Here is a 21,287-nt window from a genome sequence, read left to right as displayed (position 1 = left end):
CATTTGAAGCTTAATCACGCAGGTATTGTCATGAATAATTTAAGAGAGAAATTCTGGATCCTTCGGTATCATCGCACGGTACGCGCCGTTATTTACAAATGTACGATCTGCCGTCGACACAGTGTGAAGAATATAGAGGTATCGTCTGGACCATTACCGGAGGACAGAGTACGAGACGCCGCAGCTTTCGAAGTCACCGGCGTCGATTACGCAGGTCCATTTTTCTTAAAAGGTGGCTGCAAAGCTTATATTTGTTTATTTACCTGCGCAGTCTATCGTGCGGTCCACCTAGAGTTAGTTACATCATTGTCAACGGAGGAATTCATAGAGGCCTTCAGAAGATTCATAGCACGAGGAAGGCCCTCCGTCGTCTACAGTGACAATGGAAGAAATTTCGTGGGACTAGCGAATTTGCTGCGGAAGATTAACTGGCAGAGGATCTCTCAGCATTGCGCTCTCAAACAGATACAGTGGATTTTTAACCCGCCTTCAGCCGCTTGGTGGGGAGGATGGTGGGAGCGCCTTATTCGCCTTCTTAAAGATTTATTAAAAAGAACGCTGAGAAGAGCCTCATTGAGCTATGAAGAAATGAACACGGTTTTGTGTGATTGCGAAGCCGTCATGAACTCGAGACCACTCACTTAGCTTCCGGAGGAGAGCACGGAGCTTATGGCAATTACTCCAGCTATGTTCATTAGCGACATCCGCGAATTGGGTGTACCAGACTTGGACCAACTTAATAAAGGTCACTTTGCAAAAAGAATACGCTACCGTCAGAGACTGAAGGAAGAGATCAGAAGTCGCTTTCGTCTTCAATACCTAGGATAATTATCCAGGCGAGCAAAGCATAAGAACACTTCTACTCAAGTCACAGTAGGTGACGTTGTACTAGTGGGAAACGATATACAGAAGCGACTGGACTGGCCGCTTGCAGTAATTAAGGAAGTTTTTCCGGGTAAGGACGGCCACAATAGAGTTGTAAAGCTGAAGACAGGAAGAGGTGATTTAATCCGCCCAGTACAACGACTGATTCCATTGGAAGTAAGGCAAGATGTGAGAGAATCCGAGAAGTTTGTTAGAGCAAACCAAAGCAGGCCCAACGCACGAGAAGCAGAAATCTGTTCCTGAGAAGCTTTCAGAACCTGTTCCTGAAGAAGAGACGACTTCCTCAGAGGAGACGAGTTTCAAGACGCGAAGTGGACGTCTTGTTAAGAAGCCCAAAAGATTTGAGACATAAATTTAATTTTTTGTTCTGAATTTTGATTTTTGTTTTAGTATGTTGAGTTGCGCTCATATCAAGAAGACGCAACTCAAGGTGGGAGAGAATGTTGAATACGCGCCCAAGAGCATGGGCGTTGTATGCGCACGCACCCTACTTCACCGGTTGGTGACTACCGCGAGTCGAGGAGACAGAACGAGTACGGCTCTCCCCCGCCCAAGACTGAGACCGCGTGTGATTGTAAAGAGTTATCTCCGCGACTTTTGTAATACTGTTTGAACTCTGCTTGATAGTAATAAAGTCATTTATTTTCGTTGTAAACTCAAGGGACATTTTCTTTCTTGTAATTCGAATATCCCGACCGCAACAAAATTGTTGGCTGAAAAACTTCTCCGAAACTAAGCACGCTTGAGACTTGATACGGGGATCGAAGTCTGCCGTTTGTCAAGAACACTTGCAACTAAGACGCTTAATCTTGATAGACCTGAGTGGCTTCTCCTCAGGAGGATTGGTCGGAGATGAAGAACCTAGTTTTCTCTCTGTCTTGGGTTTATATACCCGCATCTCGAGACGTTGGTGATGTCCGGAGGGCTTTCGGCGTTTCTTGGAGCTCAGCATCCCCACCGCTCGAGATCTTGCTGTGCGGAATACGTTTAGGCGGGCCGGAATCGGCATGAGTGCGTGCGCATCAAAATAGGCGATGCGCCGGGTGTCGATTAGGTATGCGTGTACCGGTCGACGAGAGTTCGCGTGTACAGAGCACCGGTCTGAACTATTTGTTACTAATTAATAATAAAAAATATTTTTATATTTCTTGATTTAAAAAAATAACATATTTTATATTAAATAATTAAAAACAATTTAAAAATTATATACAAAAAATATAAGATTTAAATAAAAAAAGTCATTAGTGGGAATCGAATCTGAGACCCCTAGCGTAGCAGTCCTAACGCCGCATGACTCAATTGTTTTTCTGTAACAGCATTATAGGTGTTAAAAATATTTAATCGACATTTTCTTGAGAATGCCTAATTTCCGCAATTTATGGCTTTACTACAGTAAAGGTCTGAGTAAATACTACATATCCATAAAATTTTATTAAAATCGATGATTCACCGCTGACGATTTTTCTTTGTGAAAATATCTGTATATTAATTAAATTATGTTTTTATATTAATACAATATAATGTTTGTTTTTCGAAAAATAAGAGAATGCCGTTTTAAATTTATGCGAGTACTAACAAGTTTCCTTTATACAAATATCTTTGTAGAATTTTTATGTGCGCTCTTTTAAATATTAATTACCCTATTTTATATTAATTACTTTACATTAATTTTATATTAATTATTTTATATTAATAAAGGATTATTAATATCACACAAATTGTTTCATGAATATACAGGAATTAATTGGTGACGTGGCAAAGAAATTACATACAGGTAGAAGTCGCAATGATCAGACAATAACCGATACCAAACTATGGCTTAGAAAGTCCATCGACAGACTTTTGTTAAGAGTCAAGAACTTCATTGAGGTAAATAAAACATTAATATTAATTATATAATTAAACAGATAAATATTTATTATCATAAGTACACATATTTATAATTATAAATATATAACGTATCTTAATCTAACTAATTCACTGAAATAACATGAAATATCGGATTTATAAAAAATATTTTATAAAAAAGATTTATAAAAAATATTTTAAACAAAAATTAATAGATTAGAGATAATAACGGTTAAATATTACAATGGCTTAAACAACAAAGTAATTTTATATGATATATTTATTGCTTCGTAATACCACGTTGAATCCGCGACATTGGATTTTTCTAAAGCGGTACATTTCTTTCGAAAGTATACGAATAATTTGAGACATTGTACATTTATTTTTGTTGCATTGATTTTCGGGCACGCAGGTAATTCTGTTGACGTAAAACGTCTCATATATATTTATTTCTACTTGTAATTTATATGTGCATTTAAAAAAGCAGAATTTAATCAATTGTAAAAACATGTATATTATAAATAGCAAAGGTTCTAGTACCTTGCGACACTCCATATTCTGTAGACAATAATTTAGATCATCTAATTGAATCGTACCTGTTGTTTCCTCTTATTCAAGTATGATTTGAACCATTCTAAGGTCATTCTTCTAATTCCGTATTGATATATTTTTTCTAACAATCTTTTTATATCTATTGTTTCAAACGCTCTCTTAAGATCTATAAAGATTACTCCAACCATTTTTCCTTCGCTATTAATTTCCATTTGTCTATGACAGATTGAATCGCTGTTTCACACGAATAATATTTTATAAATCCCGCATGCTCTGTTATAATACCGTTTGTTTCCAACTACGTTTCAAGTTGTTCTTTTACTACTAATTCTAGCACTTTTTCATATATTGGTAACATATTAATAGGCCTATATTTGCTCGCTCTTTTAGCTTTATCTATCTTTGGAATCGATATTATAGTAGAGGTTTTCCAACCTTCCGTACAGTGACTTTCTCTTAAAGAATTATTTATTAAAATTGCAAATTCTTTTTTTATTACAGAAAAAACTACCTTCCATATATCACTAGTTATTCCTTCTTCCGTACCTTTCTTTTTTGGTAATCTCATAACGATTTCTTCTAGCTGCTCTAGTGTAACAACCTCAAAACTTTCCCTAATTCCTTTGTTTTTGATAGTATAAATAGTTTTCTATTTATATTCATCCAAAATTTAATTACATCACTGCCAGGTCTATCTACTTTTATAGAGTTTACCATACTATTAATACTTTGTACATAATATAAATGAAATTTATTAGTTCTATTGTACTCTTTGGTATCGCCTAAAATCTCAAAATCTATATTTCCTACTTTCTTTAAACTTACTGGCTCGCCCCTAATTACTTCTTTCAAGGTTTTTCACATAGTCGTAGGATTTTCTTTATTAAGATCTATCATACTTTCATAATATTCTTTATTTTTTCCCCTGATGATTAGCTCGTTGAAGTTTGGAACGTTCCTGAAACAATTTTTTAGAAATAATTTGTCGCTGTTTACCTGACACAGAGAGAAGGCTATGAGGCTTAGAAAGAATGTAGAAAAGAAGCGGAACCGATACAGGTTGCGAAAGACACCTTTTCAAGCTAAAAATCACACTTAAACACACTTCAAAAATTCTAGACATTGTAAAAATGAATTGTCGCTTTTCCCCTTTTATTGAGAGACGGCTATGAGGCCTAGAATGAATGTAAAACAGAAGCGGGCTAAATACAAGTTGCGGAAGACACCCTTGCAAGCCAAAAATCACCCTCAAACAGTCTTAACAAATTCTAGACACCGCAAATATGAATTTTTGCTTTTTCCTTTCACAGAGAGAAGTCTATGAGGTCTAGAACGAATGTAGAAGAAAAACGGGCTCGATACAAGTTGCGGAAGATACCTTTACAAACCAAAAACCACCCTCAAACACATTTAAAAAATTCTAGACACTGCAAAAATGAATTGTCGCTTTTTATCTTGTTTTGAGAGAAGACTAGGAGCCCTAGAAAGAATGTAGAAGAGAAGCGGGCTCGATACAGGTTGCAGAAGACACCCTTTCAAGCCAAAAAACATTCTCAAACACACTTAAAAACTTTTAGACACCGCAAAAATGAATTGTCGCTTTTCTCGTTTATCTGAGAAAAGGCTATGAGCTCTAAAAAAAATGGAGAAAAAAAGTGTACCCGATAGAGGTTGCGGAAAACAACCTTGCAAGCCAAAAACCATCCTCAAACACACTTAACAAATTCTAGACACCGTACAAATAAATTATCGCTTTTCTCCTCTCTTTGAGAGAAGGTTATGAGCCCTAAAAAAAATATAGAAAAAAAGCGGACCCGATACAGGTTACGGAAGACACCCTTACGAGCCAAAAACCACCCTCAAACATATTTAAAAAATTCTAGACACCGTACAAATAAGTTGTCGCTTTTCTCCTTATTCTGAGAGAAAATTATCAGCCCTAGAAGAAATGTAGAAAAAAAAAACCTGATATAGGTTGCGGAAGACACTCTTACAAACCAAATTCCACTTTCAAACACATATAAAAAATTTTAAACACCGTTACAAATGAATTGTCGCTTTTCTCCTTTCTCTGAGAGAAAGTTATTAGCCTTAGAAAAAATGCACAAAAGAAGCGGATCTGATACAGGGTGCGGAAGACACCCTTACAAGCCAAAAACCACCCTCAAACACACTTACAGAATTCTAGACACCGTACAAATGAATTGTCGCTTTTCTCCTCTCTCAGAGAAAAGGTTATGAGTCCTAGAAAGAATATAGAAAAAAAGTTAAACCGATACAGGTTGCGGAAAACACCCTTACAAGCCAAAAACTACTCTCAAACTCACTTAAAATATTCTAGACACCGTACAAATGAATTGTCGCTTTTCTCCTTTCTTTGAGAAAAGACTATGAACTCTAGAAATAATATAAAAAAGAAGAGGAACCGATGCAGGTTGCGAAAGACACCCTTTCAAGCCAAAAACTACCCTCATACACACTTAACAAATTCTAGACACCGTACAAATGAATTGTCGCTTTTCTCCTCTCTCTGAGAGAAGGTTATGAGCTCTAGAAAAAATGTAGAAAAGAAGCGGACCCGATACAGGTTGCGGAAAACACCCTTACAAGTCAAAAACCAACCTCAAACACATTTAAAAAATTCTAGACACCGTACAAATGAATTGTCGCTTTTCTCCTCTCTCAGAGAAAAGGTTATGAGTCCTAGAAAGAATGTAGAAAAAAAGTTAAACCGATACAGGTTGCGGAAAACACCTTTACAAGTCAAAAACCACCCTTAAACATATTTAAAATTTCTAGACACCGTACTAATGAATTGTCGGTTTTCTCTTTTCTCTAAGAAAAGGCTATGAACTCTAGAAAAAATGTAGAAAAGAAACGGAATCGATACTTTTAATCCGCATTTAAAAATTTTTATATTTAAATCCATGTGCTACTCTCTTTAATTTCTACACAATCTAACAAGGGGAGTCACCCTGGGATTTTGATCCCAATTTTTTTAGTTACTCTGGAGACGAAAAAAAAGTTTACGTCTCCCGGCGTTTGATCGAATAGGCCCTAGTTTCGAAATAATAAATTTGTGAAAATTGGTCATACTGCGACGCACCATATGAGTCTTCTCGGTAACTGTTTTCCCAACCAGTGCAGTCGGCTCCGTGCGTTAGGTGATTGCTTCACAGTCGTAAGATCCGGGTTTGCTCCCGGATGTGTGCAATATTTTTTTTCTTTAATAAGTGTATTTATCTTGATGATATTGATCTAGTATGCAAATTTCTAAAATAAAAAATTTAATTTAATATCATTTTCTAAACATTAATTTAGAATTAATTTGAGTTCAAGTAATAATATTTGAAATAATAAATAGATAATAATAATAATAATATATAAGTTATTTGAAATGGATAACATATAAAGGCAACGTATCTAAATTTTCAAATTGTTTAATTTAAAATTTAATTGGAAATAATATTAACAGTATTTTAAAATTCTAGTTTTTAAAATAATTAATCGTAGAAGAAGAATACCAGTGTTAAATTTAAATAATTTGAAAATTCAGATACGTTGCCTTTATATGTTATCCATTTCAAATAACTTATATATTATTATTATTACTACCTATTTATTATTTCAAATATTATTACTTGAATTTAAATATCCTTCAAATTAAATTTAAATTGATGTTTAGAAAGTGATATTAAATTAAATTTTTTATTTTAGAAATTTGCATACAATACCAAAATCATCAAGATAAATAAATACACTTATTAAAAAAAAATTAAAAAAATATTGCACACATCCGGGAGCAAACCCGGATCTTACGATTGTGAAGCAAGCACCTAACGCATGAAGCCGACTACACTGGTTGGGAAAACAGTTACTGGGAAGACTCATATGGTGCGTCGCGGTATGGCGAATTTTCACAAATTTATTATTTCGAAACTAGGACCTATTCGATCAAACGCCGGGAGACGTAAACTTTTTCTTGTCTCCAAGATAACTAAAAAAATTGGGATCAAAATCCCAGGGTGACTCACCTGATCCTCCCCTTGTAAGTAGTACTGTCGCAGGCAAATAGTAATTTTAGGCAAATAGTATCTGAGTAGGCAAATAGTATCTGACTAGGCAATAGCATTTGCCAGGTTAGGTTAGGTTAGAATAAATTACATAATTTTTGTGTTTTTAAAGCAGGCATTTTGTGTTTTTAATTCTTTACTTTAAATACACGACATGTTTACTTGAAAAACACAAAAATTCTATAATTTTTGAGTTTTTAAAGCAGGCATTTTGTGTTTTAATTCTAAGCTATTTGACCAGGCAAATGCTATTTGCCTAGTCAGATACTATTTTCCTAAAATTGCTATTTGCCTACGACAGTACTATCTTTGTATTATTGAAAATTCTTTTTATTTCAATTTAAGTAGTATTTACTTCAAAATAAATATCTTAAATTTAATCAAACCTAAAATTTTCCAAAAAAGTGTATCGAATCTTTAAACTGCGTTAATTAAAAGAAGTGTACGAATCTTTAAACTGCGTTAATTAAAAGAAGAATATATTGCTCGTTGATATACGAGGTGTGTTCAAAAAATACCGGGAATTTTCGTTTTTTGAAAAAAATATTTATTTATTCGTCTACATTAATGTTGTCGCCTTCAAAATAGTCATCATTAGATATTATGCACTTATGCCAGCGCTTCTTCCAATCCCCGAAACACTTCTCAAACTCGATCTTTGGGATAGCCTTTAGCTCTTTCAGCGATACGCTTTTAATGTTATCTATGCTTGTAAAACGACGGCCCTTTAAGGTTCTCTTTATTTTTGGAAATAGGAAAAAGTCACACGGAGCCATGTCTGGCGAATATGGAGGCTGGGGCATCATTACAGTATTGTTTTTGGCCAAAAATTCACGAACAAGCAATGAAGTGTGAGCAGGTGCATTATCGTGGTGCAAAAGCCATGAATTGTTTTTCCATAAATTCGGGCGTTTAATGTCATGGCATGAGCCACTTGATATGCCAACATCATCAGCGACTTCTCTGATTGTGATTCGGCGATTGTTCATAATCATTTCTTTCACTTTTTCGACGTTTTCATCGGTTCTTGATGTGCTGGAGCGTCCTTGGCGTTCGTCATCTTCATGGCCATCTTGGAAACGATTATACCACTCGTAAACTCTTGTTTTACTCATAGCAGACTCACCATAGGCTTTTGTTAACATTTCACACACTTTGTTACACTTTATGTTATTTTTTACGCAAAATTTGATACAAATTCTTTGATCCATTTTTTTTCAGAAACGAAAATCGCCGAGCTCATAAAAACACGTGTAACCTTAGCGGCTGCCACAGACAAAGTAAACAATGAATACAGCTCAATATTTCAGCATACTTCAGGGGCATGTATACCAACATAAACAAAAAAAAAAAATTGACTGTCGGACTCTCCAAACCCGCAAAATTTAAAAATTCCCGTTACTTTTTGAACACACCTCGTAACTGCTGTATTTATTTAAAAATATATATTTTAAAAAGTAATCCAGCGTAAATGTATTTTTCTAAAGTTTTTTGGCTTAAAAAAGTGTCTTCCGCAGCCTGTATCGTTTTTTTTCTACATTGTTTCTAAAGCTTATAGCTTTTACTCAGAGAAAGGAGAAAAGCGACAATTCATCTTTGCAGTGTCTAGAATTTTTCAATTGTGTTTCAGGGTGGTTTTTGGCTTGTAAGGATGTTTTCTGCAACCTGTATCGGTTCCGCTTCTTTTCTACATTCTTTCTAGAGTTTACAACCTTCTCTCAGAGAAAGGAGAAAAGCGACAATTTATTTGTACGGTGTCTAGAATTTTTTAAATGTGTTTGAGGATGGTTTTTAGTTTGTAAGGGTGTCTTCCGAAACCTGTATCGAGCCGCTTCTGTTCTACATTCATTTTAGGCCTTATAACCGTCTCTTAGTGAAAAGAGAAAAACGACAATTCATTTTTACAGTCTCTAGAATTTTTTAAGTGTGTTTGAGAGTGGTTTTTGGCTTGTAAGTGTGTCTTCCGCAACCTGTATTGAGCCCGCTTCTGTTCTATACTCATTCTACTCCTCATAGCCGTCTCTCAGTAAAAGGGAAAGCGACAATACATTTGTACGGTGTCTAGAATTTTTTAAGTGTGTTTGAGAACGTTTTTGGCTTGAAAGGGCGTCTTCCGCAACCTGTATCGAGCCCGCTTCTCTTTTACATTCTTTCTAGGGCTCATAGTCTTCTCTTAGAAAAAGAAAAAAAGCGACAATTCGTTTTCGCAGTTTCTAGAATTTTTTAAATGTTTGAGGGTAGTTTTTGTTTTTTAAGGGTGTCTTCTGCAACTTGTATCGAGCCCGCTTCTCTTCTACATTCATTCTAGGCCTCATAGCCTTCTCTCTGTGAAAGGGAAAAAGCAAAAATTCATATTTGCGTTGTCTAGAAATTTTTAAGTGTGTTTGAGTGTGGTTTTTGGCTTGTAAGGGTGTCTTCCGCAACTTCTATCTATCCCGCTTCTGTTCTACATTCATTCTAGGCCTCATAGCCGTCTCTCAGGGGAAAAGCGACAATTCATTTTTACGGTGTCTAAAATTTTTTGAAGTGTGTTTAAAGGTGGTTTTTAGCTTGAAAAGGTATCTTCCGCAATCTGTATTGGTTCCGCTTCTTTTCTACATTCTTTCTAGGCCTCATAGCCTTCTCTCTGTGTTAGGTGAACAGCGACAAATTATTTTTTTAAAATCGCTCCAGAAACGTTCCAAACTTCAACCAGCTCTGATAATTTTACTATTTATTACTAATATTCTATTTCTTTCAATTTTATATTGTGACCAATTTTGTTTGGTATTGTCATACAATGCTTTCCTATATGCCTTATCTCTCTTATACGCAGTCTCTCTTATCTCATCTGAGAACCATTTTTTTCCTTCCCATGCTTTTAAAATTCTAAGTTTTTTCTTTGGTGCCATTACATCTAACGCATCTACTATACTGTTAACAAATTTTTTTGCTTTCTCACTCACACCCATACATACACATTGCCATCCTTGACTTTCCTGTAATTTGTTCTTTACTATTATAATAAATTCATCTTCATCGAACTTTTGTAATTTATAGCACTAAATTCTCTGTATATACTTTCAATTTTACTCACACTCAACTCTACTTTAAGCCACGCATGGTCCGTAATCTTAAGTTCATGAATTACTTGTAGTATTTTAATATTATTAGAGAAGATTAAATCTATAATTGTCTGACTGTCTTTCGTTACTCTTGTCGGTTTGTTTACATACTGTTTCATACCCAAGCTTAACATCTTTTGCAATTTCTTCGTATAAAACAAGTCCGTCATAAGATCTATATTAAAATCTCCTATTACCATGGATTCTCCCTTTATTATTAACTCCTCTACTATATCCTCAAAAAATCTCATGAAATCTCCGTACGCTTGGTGAGTGATATATTATCACTTTTTTATATCTTTTTTCTTTTATTTCTATCGCATCACACCAGCAATTTGATTCTAACATTTTATTAATACTACTTCATATCTAATATATTATATACATAATATAATACATAATAACTCCTCCTGTGTTCCTATTTTTGGCATCACATCTAACTACACCGTAACCCGGCACATTTACTTCACTGTCTTCTATCTCACTAATTATCCTGGTCTCCGACATCGCTATCATCACAGGATTTATCCTCTTTATAACCTGATGTGGAAGTTTGTCTATATGCGCTGGTAAGCTCTGCGCATTTGTATACATAATTATTTCTCCTTTCTTTTGTAGTTGCTATTTTGTATCCTCCCAACCTACTCTCCTCTTCTTTTCCTGTAACGCCCTTTTAAAAGTTGGACATTCTCGACTGATGGTCGTCATTTATCTTTAGATTGTATGTCCTATTTTTAAACATACAATTTACATATTTGCTCTCTTTTGCTGTGCAAACACGCTATGATTCCCCGCATTTGCAACATGTTTCTTCTCACGTACAACTTTTAGCAATGTGGAAGTACACCCAGCATTTAAAATATCTTTTGATATTGACATGATACTGACATGATTAAATACTGGACATTTCTTCCATCCTACATTTAGTTTTGGTTTCTTTGATATTAGCTCATGCGTTTCCTCATCTACTTCCATTATTATTGATCCTTTTTCATTTCCTCTTCTTTGATTGTTACTTTTTTCTTTAACCAATCTCTTCAAAATTCGCACATTTACTGTATCTATTTTATTTTGCTTCTTAATTGTATTTATAAGTTTATTATCATCTAAGTTTATCTTCTCTAAATTTATGTTAACAATTTCTATTTTTGGTTTTGATTGAGATGACCCCAGCACTACATAATTCTCTTTCAGCTTAGCTTGTACTGTCTCTTTCAATTTTTTTACTTCTTCTCTAATTTTACAACCCATAATTACTACTCCTTTGCTTCCTTTCTTTAATGTCGTTATTCCATTGCCATATTTTTTATATAATAGACCTTCTCTTTTATTATTTTTTTTGTGTCTTTACTCTTCTGTTGCAATTTTGGTGTATCAATTATAACGTTTTCTTTCTTTTTTTCTTTAACCGCTTTACTGTAGCGTTTCTGTGATTCTTTGATCGATATGCTGTTCCCTGTATCATTTTCTTCAAGTTTTGCAGTTCTTGTTTAACATTTCCTAATTCCCTAATTCTTCTTAAACTACTTCTTTAATCATTATTCTAATTTCATTTTTACGCACCGCCTCATCCTTTATTTCTTTTACAGCTCTTATAATCTGTTGGTACTTGCAATCCGCTCGCGACAATCCGCTCTCTACTGAGAGCGACCTCTTCGGCTACCTATGTAGTGACTTTCCTATCTATGATCTCATGTACTATATGACACTACGTCCATATTGCCCTCGACCAGATAATGTAAACTTTCTCGTGTTCACATTAAAGAGGATCTTTTTTTTAATCTAATAGAACCGTGTATTTAACCTGTCATCCGATCTATGCGACCTATCCCTACAAATGGTTATGGGCCCAGGAGGCAAAAAAAAAATCAAAAAGGTTAGATACGAAACACGAGCAATAGCGAGATCTCTACAACGGACGACGCGCTCAGTGCAAAGAAGCGAGACAGGTAACAACCGTTTCTCGAGCACGAACAGCAATCGCCGAAAAACCGAGACTCGGATAAATATAACCGTCGAGTGCATCACGACTAATAAAATATATAAAACGGGCGCGAACGAATCTTGCATCTCTATCTCTCTCGTGTCGAGACGACGCTCCTAACCTCACACGTGTCATTACGTAAATCGTCGAGACTCGAAGTAAACGCCGGGATACGCCAACGCGAGCAAGATGTCCGCCACAAATGTCGTTAACTCTACGCGCATAGAAACGTTGTCAAAGGATAATTACGACACGTGGCGAATACAAGTCGAAGCATTGCTAGTTAAAAACGACACGTGGCAATACGTTTCCGGCGAAAAGCCGAAACCTACCGTCACCGACGAAGCTAGTTCGCAAGTCGCATACCAGAAATGGATCGCGGAAGATCGTAAAGCTAAATCGGATCTAATCCTATGCATCAGTCCTTCAGAGTTAAAACACACTCGAAATTGTACGACATCCAAGGAGATATGGGAAAAATTAGAGTCCGTGTACGCTTCGAAAGGGCCTGCCCGCAAAGCTGCATTATTAAAACAGCTGATTCAAAGTAAGATGCAAGAAGGCGATGACGTACGTACTCATGTAATGACTTTCTATGACATCGTAGACAAGCTCCAAGCGATGGAAATTGAAATTAATGGCGATCTTCTCACTATTATGCTGCTATACAGCCTACCAAATAATTTTGAAAATTTCAGGTGCGCCATAGAATCGCGTGATCAGCTTCCGGATGCGGAGTCATTACGAGTAAAAATCATAGAGGAATACGACTTAATGAAACAAAAGGCTGCGGAGAATGTTTCCAACGCCTTGATAGCGAAGCAATACAACAAACCTGTGAGTACCTCCAAACGCAATGCGAGTTCAAAACCATCAGACAAAACCAAGCAAGAACCTACTCAACGAACGAGATACAGATGCAACAAATGTAATAAATTCGGCCATAAGGCATCCGATTGCTACTCCAAAAATACAAAAAATGAAAACGTCGCACTTACAGAGGAATCATCGTTCACAGCTTTTCAAGTAGATACTCAAGGCGATATTGGTATTTGGTGCCTGGATTCCGGTAGTACCTCCCACCTGTGCAACAACATGTCATCTTTTATCAACACACAGGATATTGAAGGTAAAATCAAGCTGGCAAGCAACGCTACGGAGAGGGCAGCCGCAAAAGGAGATGTAAGGATCTCCGTTTCAAATGGACAAGCTGATAAAACAATAAAGCTTGAAAACGCACTTTATGTGCCAGATCTTAGAACAAATCTCCTGTCAGTATCGAAGATAGTCGACAAAAATCACACTGTGATATTCAAAAAGGACGGTGCTGTAATCAAGGATCCAAAAGGCAGAACTTCTCTCATCGCAGATCGAAAAAGCGATCTTTTCCTGTTACGTGAAGAAAATGAAGAGATTTGCGGAGCAGCTGAACCTGAAAAGACGGATGCAGAAATTTGGCACGAAAAGCTAGGTCACTTAAACTATCACGATTTAAATATGATGATGAAAAACGAAAAGGTATCAGGATTAAAGTTCAAAATATCTCACAAACTAAAACCTTGTGAAACTTGTTTAGCCGGAAAAATGTCAAGGTTACCCTTTCCCACGAATCATAATCGAGCAGCAAATGTATTAGATATTATTCATACAGATGTATGCGGTCCGATGCGCACGAAATCCAATGGAGGCGCACTCTACTTGCTGACTTTTATAGATGACCATACCCGATGGTGCGAGGTATTCTTTCTAAGAGGCAAGGATGAAGTTGCAACCAAGTTCCTGGAATACAAGTGCAGAGTAAAAAATCATACCGGAAAAAAAATCAAGGCGATTCAATCAGATAACGGCAAAGAGTTTTGTAACTCGGAAATGGACGCCATTCTAACAAAGTCCGGGATTCGTCGTCGACTGACTACGGTGTATACACCACAACAAAATGGCGTGGCCGAACGACGAAATCGCACATTGATTGAGACTGCGAGATGTTTGATGATACAAAGTGGACTTCCAGCTTCCTTCTGGGCTGAAGCAGTTAATACTGCCAATTACATTAAGAATAGATGTATCACCAAAAGCTTGGATGGTGAGACCCCGTACGAAAAATGGCACAAGAAGAAGCCTTTTCTAGGATACTTCGCTGTTTTTGGGGAAAAGGTATACATACTGAATAAATCTCCACACAAAGGAGAGCTGGATCCGAGAGGCACTCAAGGGACCTTCGTTGGATACTCCGAAACTTCCAAGGGCTACAGAGTATGGGTACCATCCCAGAAGAAGATCGTCATTACAAGAGACATCAAATTTCTACATCAAATTAAAAAAAACAATCAAGATGAAGATATATTAACCAGCAATACTAAAAATGGCAGATTTCTGTTACTAGATACTGATGAGTCACATTCCAGAGAAGCCGCAATAGGTCCCAATCGATCACAGGATCGTGAAGTGGCCCAAGATGACGAAGACGTTGATGAAGAAATCGCACCCATTGAAACGTATATGAAGCGTGGACCAGGAAGACCGCGAAGAATCCTTACTGGAAAACCAGGTCGACCTCCCAAGATGTATCATATGGTACCTGTTAACGACGCTGCTGATATTTCCATTTCGGAAGATGACGAAATATGGTACGATGCTCAGTATGCCATGAACGCATCCGAAATCTCGCTTAAAGACGCACTAACCGGTGCACATCAAAACGAATGGAAGGAAGCTATCTATTCCGAAATCAAATGTTTGATAATCAACGACACGTGGAAGATAGTTGAAAAACCGACCGACGCAAAAGTTATCGGTTGCAGAACCGTGCTACTAAACAAATATAACGCGGACGGATCAATCAGTCGTCGAAAAGCCAGAGTGGTGGCTAAAGGCTTTGCACAAAGACCCGGTATCGACTTTCAAGATACATTCGCTCCCGTCGCCAGATTGAGTTCGCTGAGACTGTTAATGGCGCTTTCAACGGAATTAAACCTTCATATAGAGCAAGTTGATGTCACGACGGCTTATTTGAACGGTGACATAGATACCGTGATCTACATGAGTAAGCCGGATCTCCTAGAAGAAATGTTAAGGCGAATAGTCACGGAGGAGAACGATATTAATTTAACAAATAAAGCCAAGGTGATGCTCTCCGATTTGAAAGGAAGCAACAAGGTCTGCAAATTAAATAAAGCGCTCTATGGTTTACGGCAAGCAGGCAAGCAATGGCACGACAAAATTCACAAGACATTCCACGATATCGGTCTGACACAGACAAATGCCGATCCCTGCGTTTACTTTCGCAAATCGTCCAAGCATCTCACACTGGTTTTGCTGTATGTAGATGACATACTCATCGCGTCATCTGACCAGAAGGAAATACAAAGACTAAAACTGGAACTTTCCAAGAGGTTTGACATCAAGGATATTGGACCAGCAAAATACTGCCTGGGAATCGAGATTCACAAAAATCAAGACACACTCTCATTATCGCAATCCAATTATATCAAGGATGTTCTTCAGAGATTCGGCATGGAAGATTGTAAGACTGCAAATACACCAATGGCCATAAAAGGATCGGAACAGTGCATCAACGAAGATACATCCGCAACTCAAGAAGTGAAATACCCGTTCAGAGAGCTATTAGGTGCTCTCATGTATTTAGCTGTGTGCACTCGCCCGGATATCGCATACGCCGTGAACTACCTAAGCCAGTACAACAACTGCTTTCAAAAAGAACACTAGATCGCGGCCAAGCGAATTCTGCGATACCTGAAAGGTACATCAAATCATGGCCTAACCTATCAGAAAACAGGCAGGCCCCTCTCATCCTACGTAGATGCAGATTGGGCGAACGATCGCATTGATCGAAAGTCTTACACAGAATCAGCTTTTATCCTCAGCAATGGGGCTATCTCATGGGAGTCCCGCAAACAGCGCTCAGTAGCGTTATCGTCAACTGAAGCGGAATACATGAGTCTGACTGACGCCGCAAAGGAGGGCATTCATCTCATAGGATTCCTGAAGGAGCTAGGATTGGAGAACCTCGCAAATGTGCAGATGTTCAACGACAACCAGAGCGCTGCAAAATTGGCTCACAATCCAATATATCACGCAAGGTCAAAACATATAGACGTCCGGTTCCATTTCATTCGAGAGGTTCTTAGATGCCAACCGATCAAACTGGAATACCTTCCAACGGACCTTATGATCGCAGATGTCCTAACGAAGCCCTTATCGTACGCTAAACATGAAAAATTCAGAAAAGGACTTGGAGTCAACATTCCAGATAATCAGCGTTCGGATTGAGGGAGGATGTTGGTACTTGCAATCCGCTCGCGACAATCCGCTCTCTGCTGAGAGCGACCTCTTCGGCTACCTATGTAGTGACTTTCCTATCTATGATCTCATGTACTATATGACACTACGTCCATATTGCCCTCGACCAGATAATGTAAACTTTCTCGTGTTCACATTAAAGAGGATCTTTTTTTTAATCTAATAGAACCGTGTATTTAACCTGTCATCCGATCTATGCGACCTATCCCTACATAATCCAATCTATTTTTAAATCAATGCCTGATCCTTTACTTTTACTGCTTATTGTTGTGAGCGCTCCTGTAAACCCTACAGATCCTGTCGATGATGTCCTATCTCTTCTTGTCGGTGTCAGTACTTTCTCACTATCAATCAAAAATTCACTATCAATCAAAATGGGCCTTTAAACGGCACGTACTCTTGGTTTTTATCAGGAATTTTATGCTTAATTACACATTCTGGATGGTAAAAAAGTTTTTAGCAAGTTTTACATTTAACAACTTTACTCTTAATTGCCTTCCTACATGCTGAGCATCGGTATTCATATTCCTCCTCCATGCTGATAATTAGCGGCTAAAACTGGTAATTATCAGCATGGACGAGGGTAATATCAGTATAAGCAATCCGTCACCTGTGATCCAATTACACATGTTAGCACTATTGTGTAGACGTATAATGTCTACTGTCTTGTGAGACTTCGATGTCCCGAACAATAAATTCACTGCTCACATTCACAGATAGCCATATCCCGGTTAAATAACTTTCAAAACTATCCCCGGTCTATGACGGCGTAAATAAAACAACTTATTTTATGTTTTTTCTCACTTTAAACCACTCAAAAGTTATTACATTTACCGACTCTCGACACGTTTTTACCTCGAGAGAGAGAGAGAGAGAGAGAGGGAAAGCGGTAGAAAGCGAGAGAGAGTGGGATGATAATGATGAATTGATATTTATTAGCTGCAGTAGCTACAAATATAATACAAATTACATATTACAACTTACACACTACTATATAACTTACATACTAACTACAGATTATCATAGCCCCGAGCTATTACACTGTCCTCCCCGCTCTCTTCTCACAATATAATGTACCAATAGTTTTTTAAATTCCCTCAAGGTTTGTTCCATTTTTATTTCATTCGGCAGATTATTAAACATTTTAAATCCATCATGCAATAGCATTTTCTGTTCTTCCCTACTCTTACATCTATCAATATATATAGTATATTGTTTCTCTGTCTCGTTTACACGCTACTTCTAAATTGCACTAGGTCCACATCCCTACTCAGGTACTTCGGACACAACCCATTTACAATCTTATATACTAGCGTACATACATTGTATTCAATTCTCTCTTTAATAGACATGAACTATAGCGCTTCTAGCATGTTTGCTATTCTCTCTCTTCTATCACATTTTAGAATTATTCTCATTCCTTGATTTTGCAACTTCTGCAATCTCTGCACATTCGTCTCACTCAAGCCTACAAATATCGACGCACAATACTCAAATAACGGTGCAACAATTGTTCTGTACACTGTACACCGCATATTACGCGATAATTCCGCACTAACTCTTCGCATAACACCTAATTTTTCCCGCGTTTTCCTAATAATGTAGTCAATATGCGCCGAAAAATTCAAATTCTTGTCTATTATTACTCCTAGGTATTTTATCTCATTCACCACTTCTAATATCTGTTCATTCATTTTTACTTTTACTATCTTTTCCGCCGCTGTTCTTCTAACTCCTCTTATCATCATAATCTTAGTCTTACTTATATTTATCGTTAGTCTATTTTTGCTTAACCATGTTTCTATTAACATTATTTGCTCGTTTAGCTTATCATTAATCTCTTGACTAGAGTGTCCCGATGTATAAATAAGGGCATTATCCGCGAATAATCGTATAACACACTTATCATTTATAACCTCTGTAATGTCATTTATATATAATAAAAATAATAATGGTTCTAAAACGGATCCTTGAGGTACTCCTAAATCAACCCTAATGGCATTTGAGATTCTTCCATTAAATTTAACCCTTTGTGTTCTGTTTATTAGATAACATTTAAACCATTGTAATACCGTCTTTTTAAATCCAAATCCTCAGGTATTTTTTCATATACCGGTAATTTATTTATCGGCCTAAATTCCTGTACTTTTATTGTTCCCCCTACTTTAGACACTGGAACTACAATTAACTCCTTCCACTCATCAGGAAATATCCCATACTCCAGAGATTTATTATATACATATGCTATTTTATCACTTCCACTACTAATTTTATTGTTTCTACATTTATTCCTTCCACCTTGCTTGACTTGTTGCTCAACTTTCGTACAACACTTTTTAAATTTTCTACCTCTATCTTTTTAAATATTTTAAAAGTATTAATTGTATATGACTGTGTGCCTAATCTTTTCATTACTGTCTCCTCCTTACTTACTTACTTGATATTATCAACAAAATACTTATTAAATTCCTTTGCCATTTCCTCTGTATAACTTATAATTTTATTATTATTATTTAACTCTTTATATTCTACATTACATAGACTTCCTTTTAATATCTCTTTTAATACTTTCCACATTTGCTTCGGTTCTTTCTTACTGTTATCTAACCTCTCTACTAAGTATTCTTTTTTAGCCTTTCTACAAACGTCAACCGTCATATTTCGCATTAGTCGATATAGTTCCCAATCCTCTTCCGATTTATTAATTTGGGCAGTTCTATATGCCTTATCTCTCTGCCTCATTAGCGTATATATTTCCTCTGTAAAACATTGTTTTCCCTGCCACTTATTCTTTATTATCATCTCTTTATTTGGTGCAACTAAATCAAGACATTTCACAATCAAACCAACAACACACCTGGCCATTTCGTTGATATTATCGTCTTCCACCACATCCAAATTACCCTCAATTGCACTCAAAAATTTTGATACATTCATTTTTTTATAATTTCTCCTAACAATTATTTTGTTAGTTTTATCACCCATTTTTTCTTTCCAGTATAGTACTAACATGGAGAAATCTGTAATTTTCGGTTCATGCCATACATCCACATTAATTTCATCATTTGAAAAAACCAGGTCTATTATTGTTTCAGATGTTTTCACAATTCTGGTCGGCTCATTGACCAATAGCGTCAGTCCCACCGAATGCATACTTCGTATCAATCTTCCCTGCGTATAGTTACTTACCCTTACATCAATATTAACCCTTAAACACACTGGTCCTATAAAATACGGAAACACATTTTTGGGTCTGGGAGACTTTTTCAACTTTGAAAAGCAACAATTTTGATTACAATCAATATTTTTCTACGATTTTTTTTTAATAAAAGTTCAAAATCTCAGGAGTGTGACTACATAATCGGCATTGCCGACAAATAATTTATTGTAAAGTTATAAAAACAAAACCATTAAGCAAAAATGAGAAATTGGTCAAAAATCCACTTTTCTTTCAAAAAATCATATCTTTGCAACAACAAACGTTTAAGGACTTTCAAATACAGCGTTTTAAAGTTAAAGAGTCACACTTTCAAAATAAAATTTGGCAAAGTCATTTTTTTTAAAAAGTATAATTATGTAACATGGAGAATATGAAGTATTTTTGGGCATCTAAAAATCCATTAAAAAAAAAATCATATCTTTGCAACAAAAAACTTTAAAGAACTTTACAATACGGCGTTTTAAAGCTAAAGATTCATACTTTTAAAAAAAATTATATTATTGTCATTTCTATTAAAAAATGTACTTATATAACAAGGCGAATATGAGGAATTTTTAATTAAATCGTGTCTAAAATTAAAAATTAATGTGTTTCATGATATATTTCGGAAAAACTCTTTTTTCTACAACATTTTATAGTATTCCAACTTTAGACAGAGGCTGCGGTCCACTTGACGCTACAAGTGCTTCGAAGCGTTTGATTAACCAATCGGAACAATGAATTTTACAAATTGACCAATCAAAAAATACTTTTAGAAGCATTTGTAGCGTCAAGTGGACCGTAGCTAGAGTACATGCGAGTAACATCTGCAAATCGACCCGTTCGAACGTATTTTGTCCAGTTTTTTTATGTAAAATTCTCACAAAAAAGTTTCACTTACACATTATATGGGTCGCATTGACCCTAACAAAACTTTGCTGCCGTGCCGTTCGAATTGTAGTTGACCAAAAAAGTTGATCAACTATATCAATTAAAAGAGGAGATTTCAAACTTTTTTTACGTCTTAGTCCAAACCTCCTATCTCATTCCGTCTTCACATAGCAAGCATTTAAAACTTTATATGGGGTCTCTCAGACTCACTTATGTGTTTAAGGGTTAAAATCACCCATAATAATTACTTTTTGGCACAACATCTCATCAGTACATATATTTTCTGAATAATCCAAGAAGCTAGATTCACTGCTATTCGGCGAATGATATACTAATATTATAATCCCCTTGTAATTTTTCTCCTCAATTTTTACTATTATTGCCTACCAATTGCTTTCGCATCTTTCAATCGCTTTTATTACGTATTTAAT

At 36.2% G+C, this 21,287-nt stretch overlaps 1 protein-coding gene across 3 annotated transcripts in view; it reads left to right on the top strand.

Annotated features, from left to right (window-relative positions):
- The window catches only part of LOC105201255 (argininosuccinate lyase), a 154,500-nt gene that overhangs the window by 57,204 nt on the left and 76,009 nt on the right, over positions 1–21,287 (top strand). For 2 of the 3 annotated variants that reach the window (XM_039446423.1, XM_039446410.1), the window contains exon 5: positions 2,623–2,754. The exons of the other annotated variant lie outside the window; for it this stretch is intronic. In XM_039446423.1, coding sequence (XP_039302357.1) covers positions 2,623–2,754 — 132 coding nt within the window. The remainder of the gene's footprint in view (positions 1–2,622; positions 2,755–21,287) is intronic. 3 annotated transcript variants of the gene reach the window in all.

The sequence above is a fragment of the Solenopsis invicta genome, chromosome 1, assembly GCF_016802725.1.
Source record: "Solenopsis invicta isolate M01_SB chromosome 1, UNIL_Sinv_3.0, whole genome shotgun sequence".
Lineage (NCBI taxonomy): Eukaryota > Metazoa > Arthropoda > Insecta > Hymenoptera > Formicidae > Solenopsis > Solenopsis invicta.
Note: the sequence above shows the minus strand (reverse complement) of the source record. Positions and strands in the feature narration are given on the sequence as shown.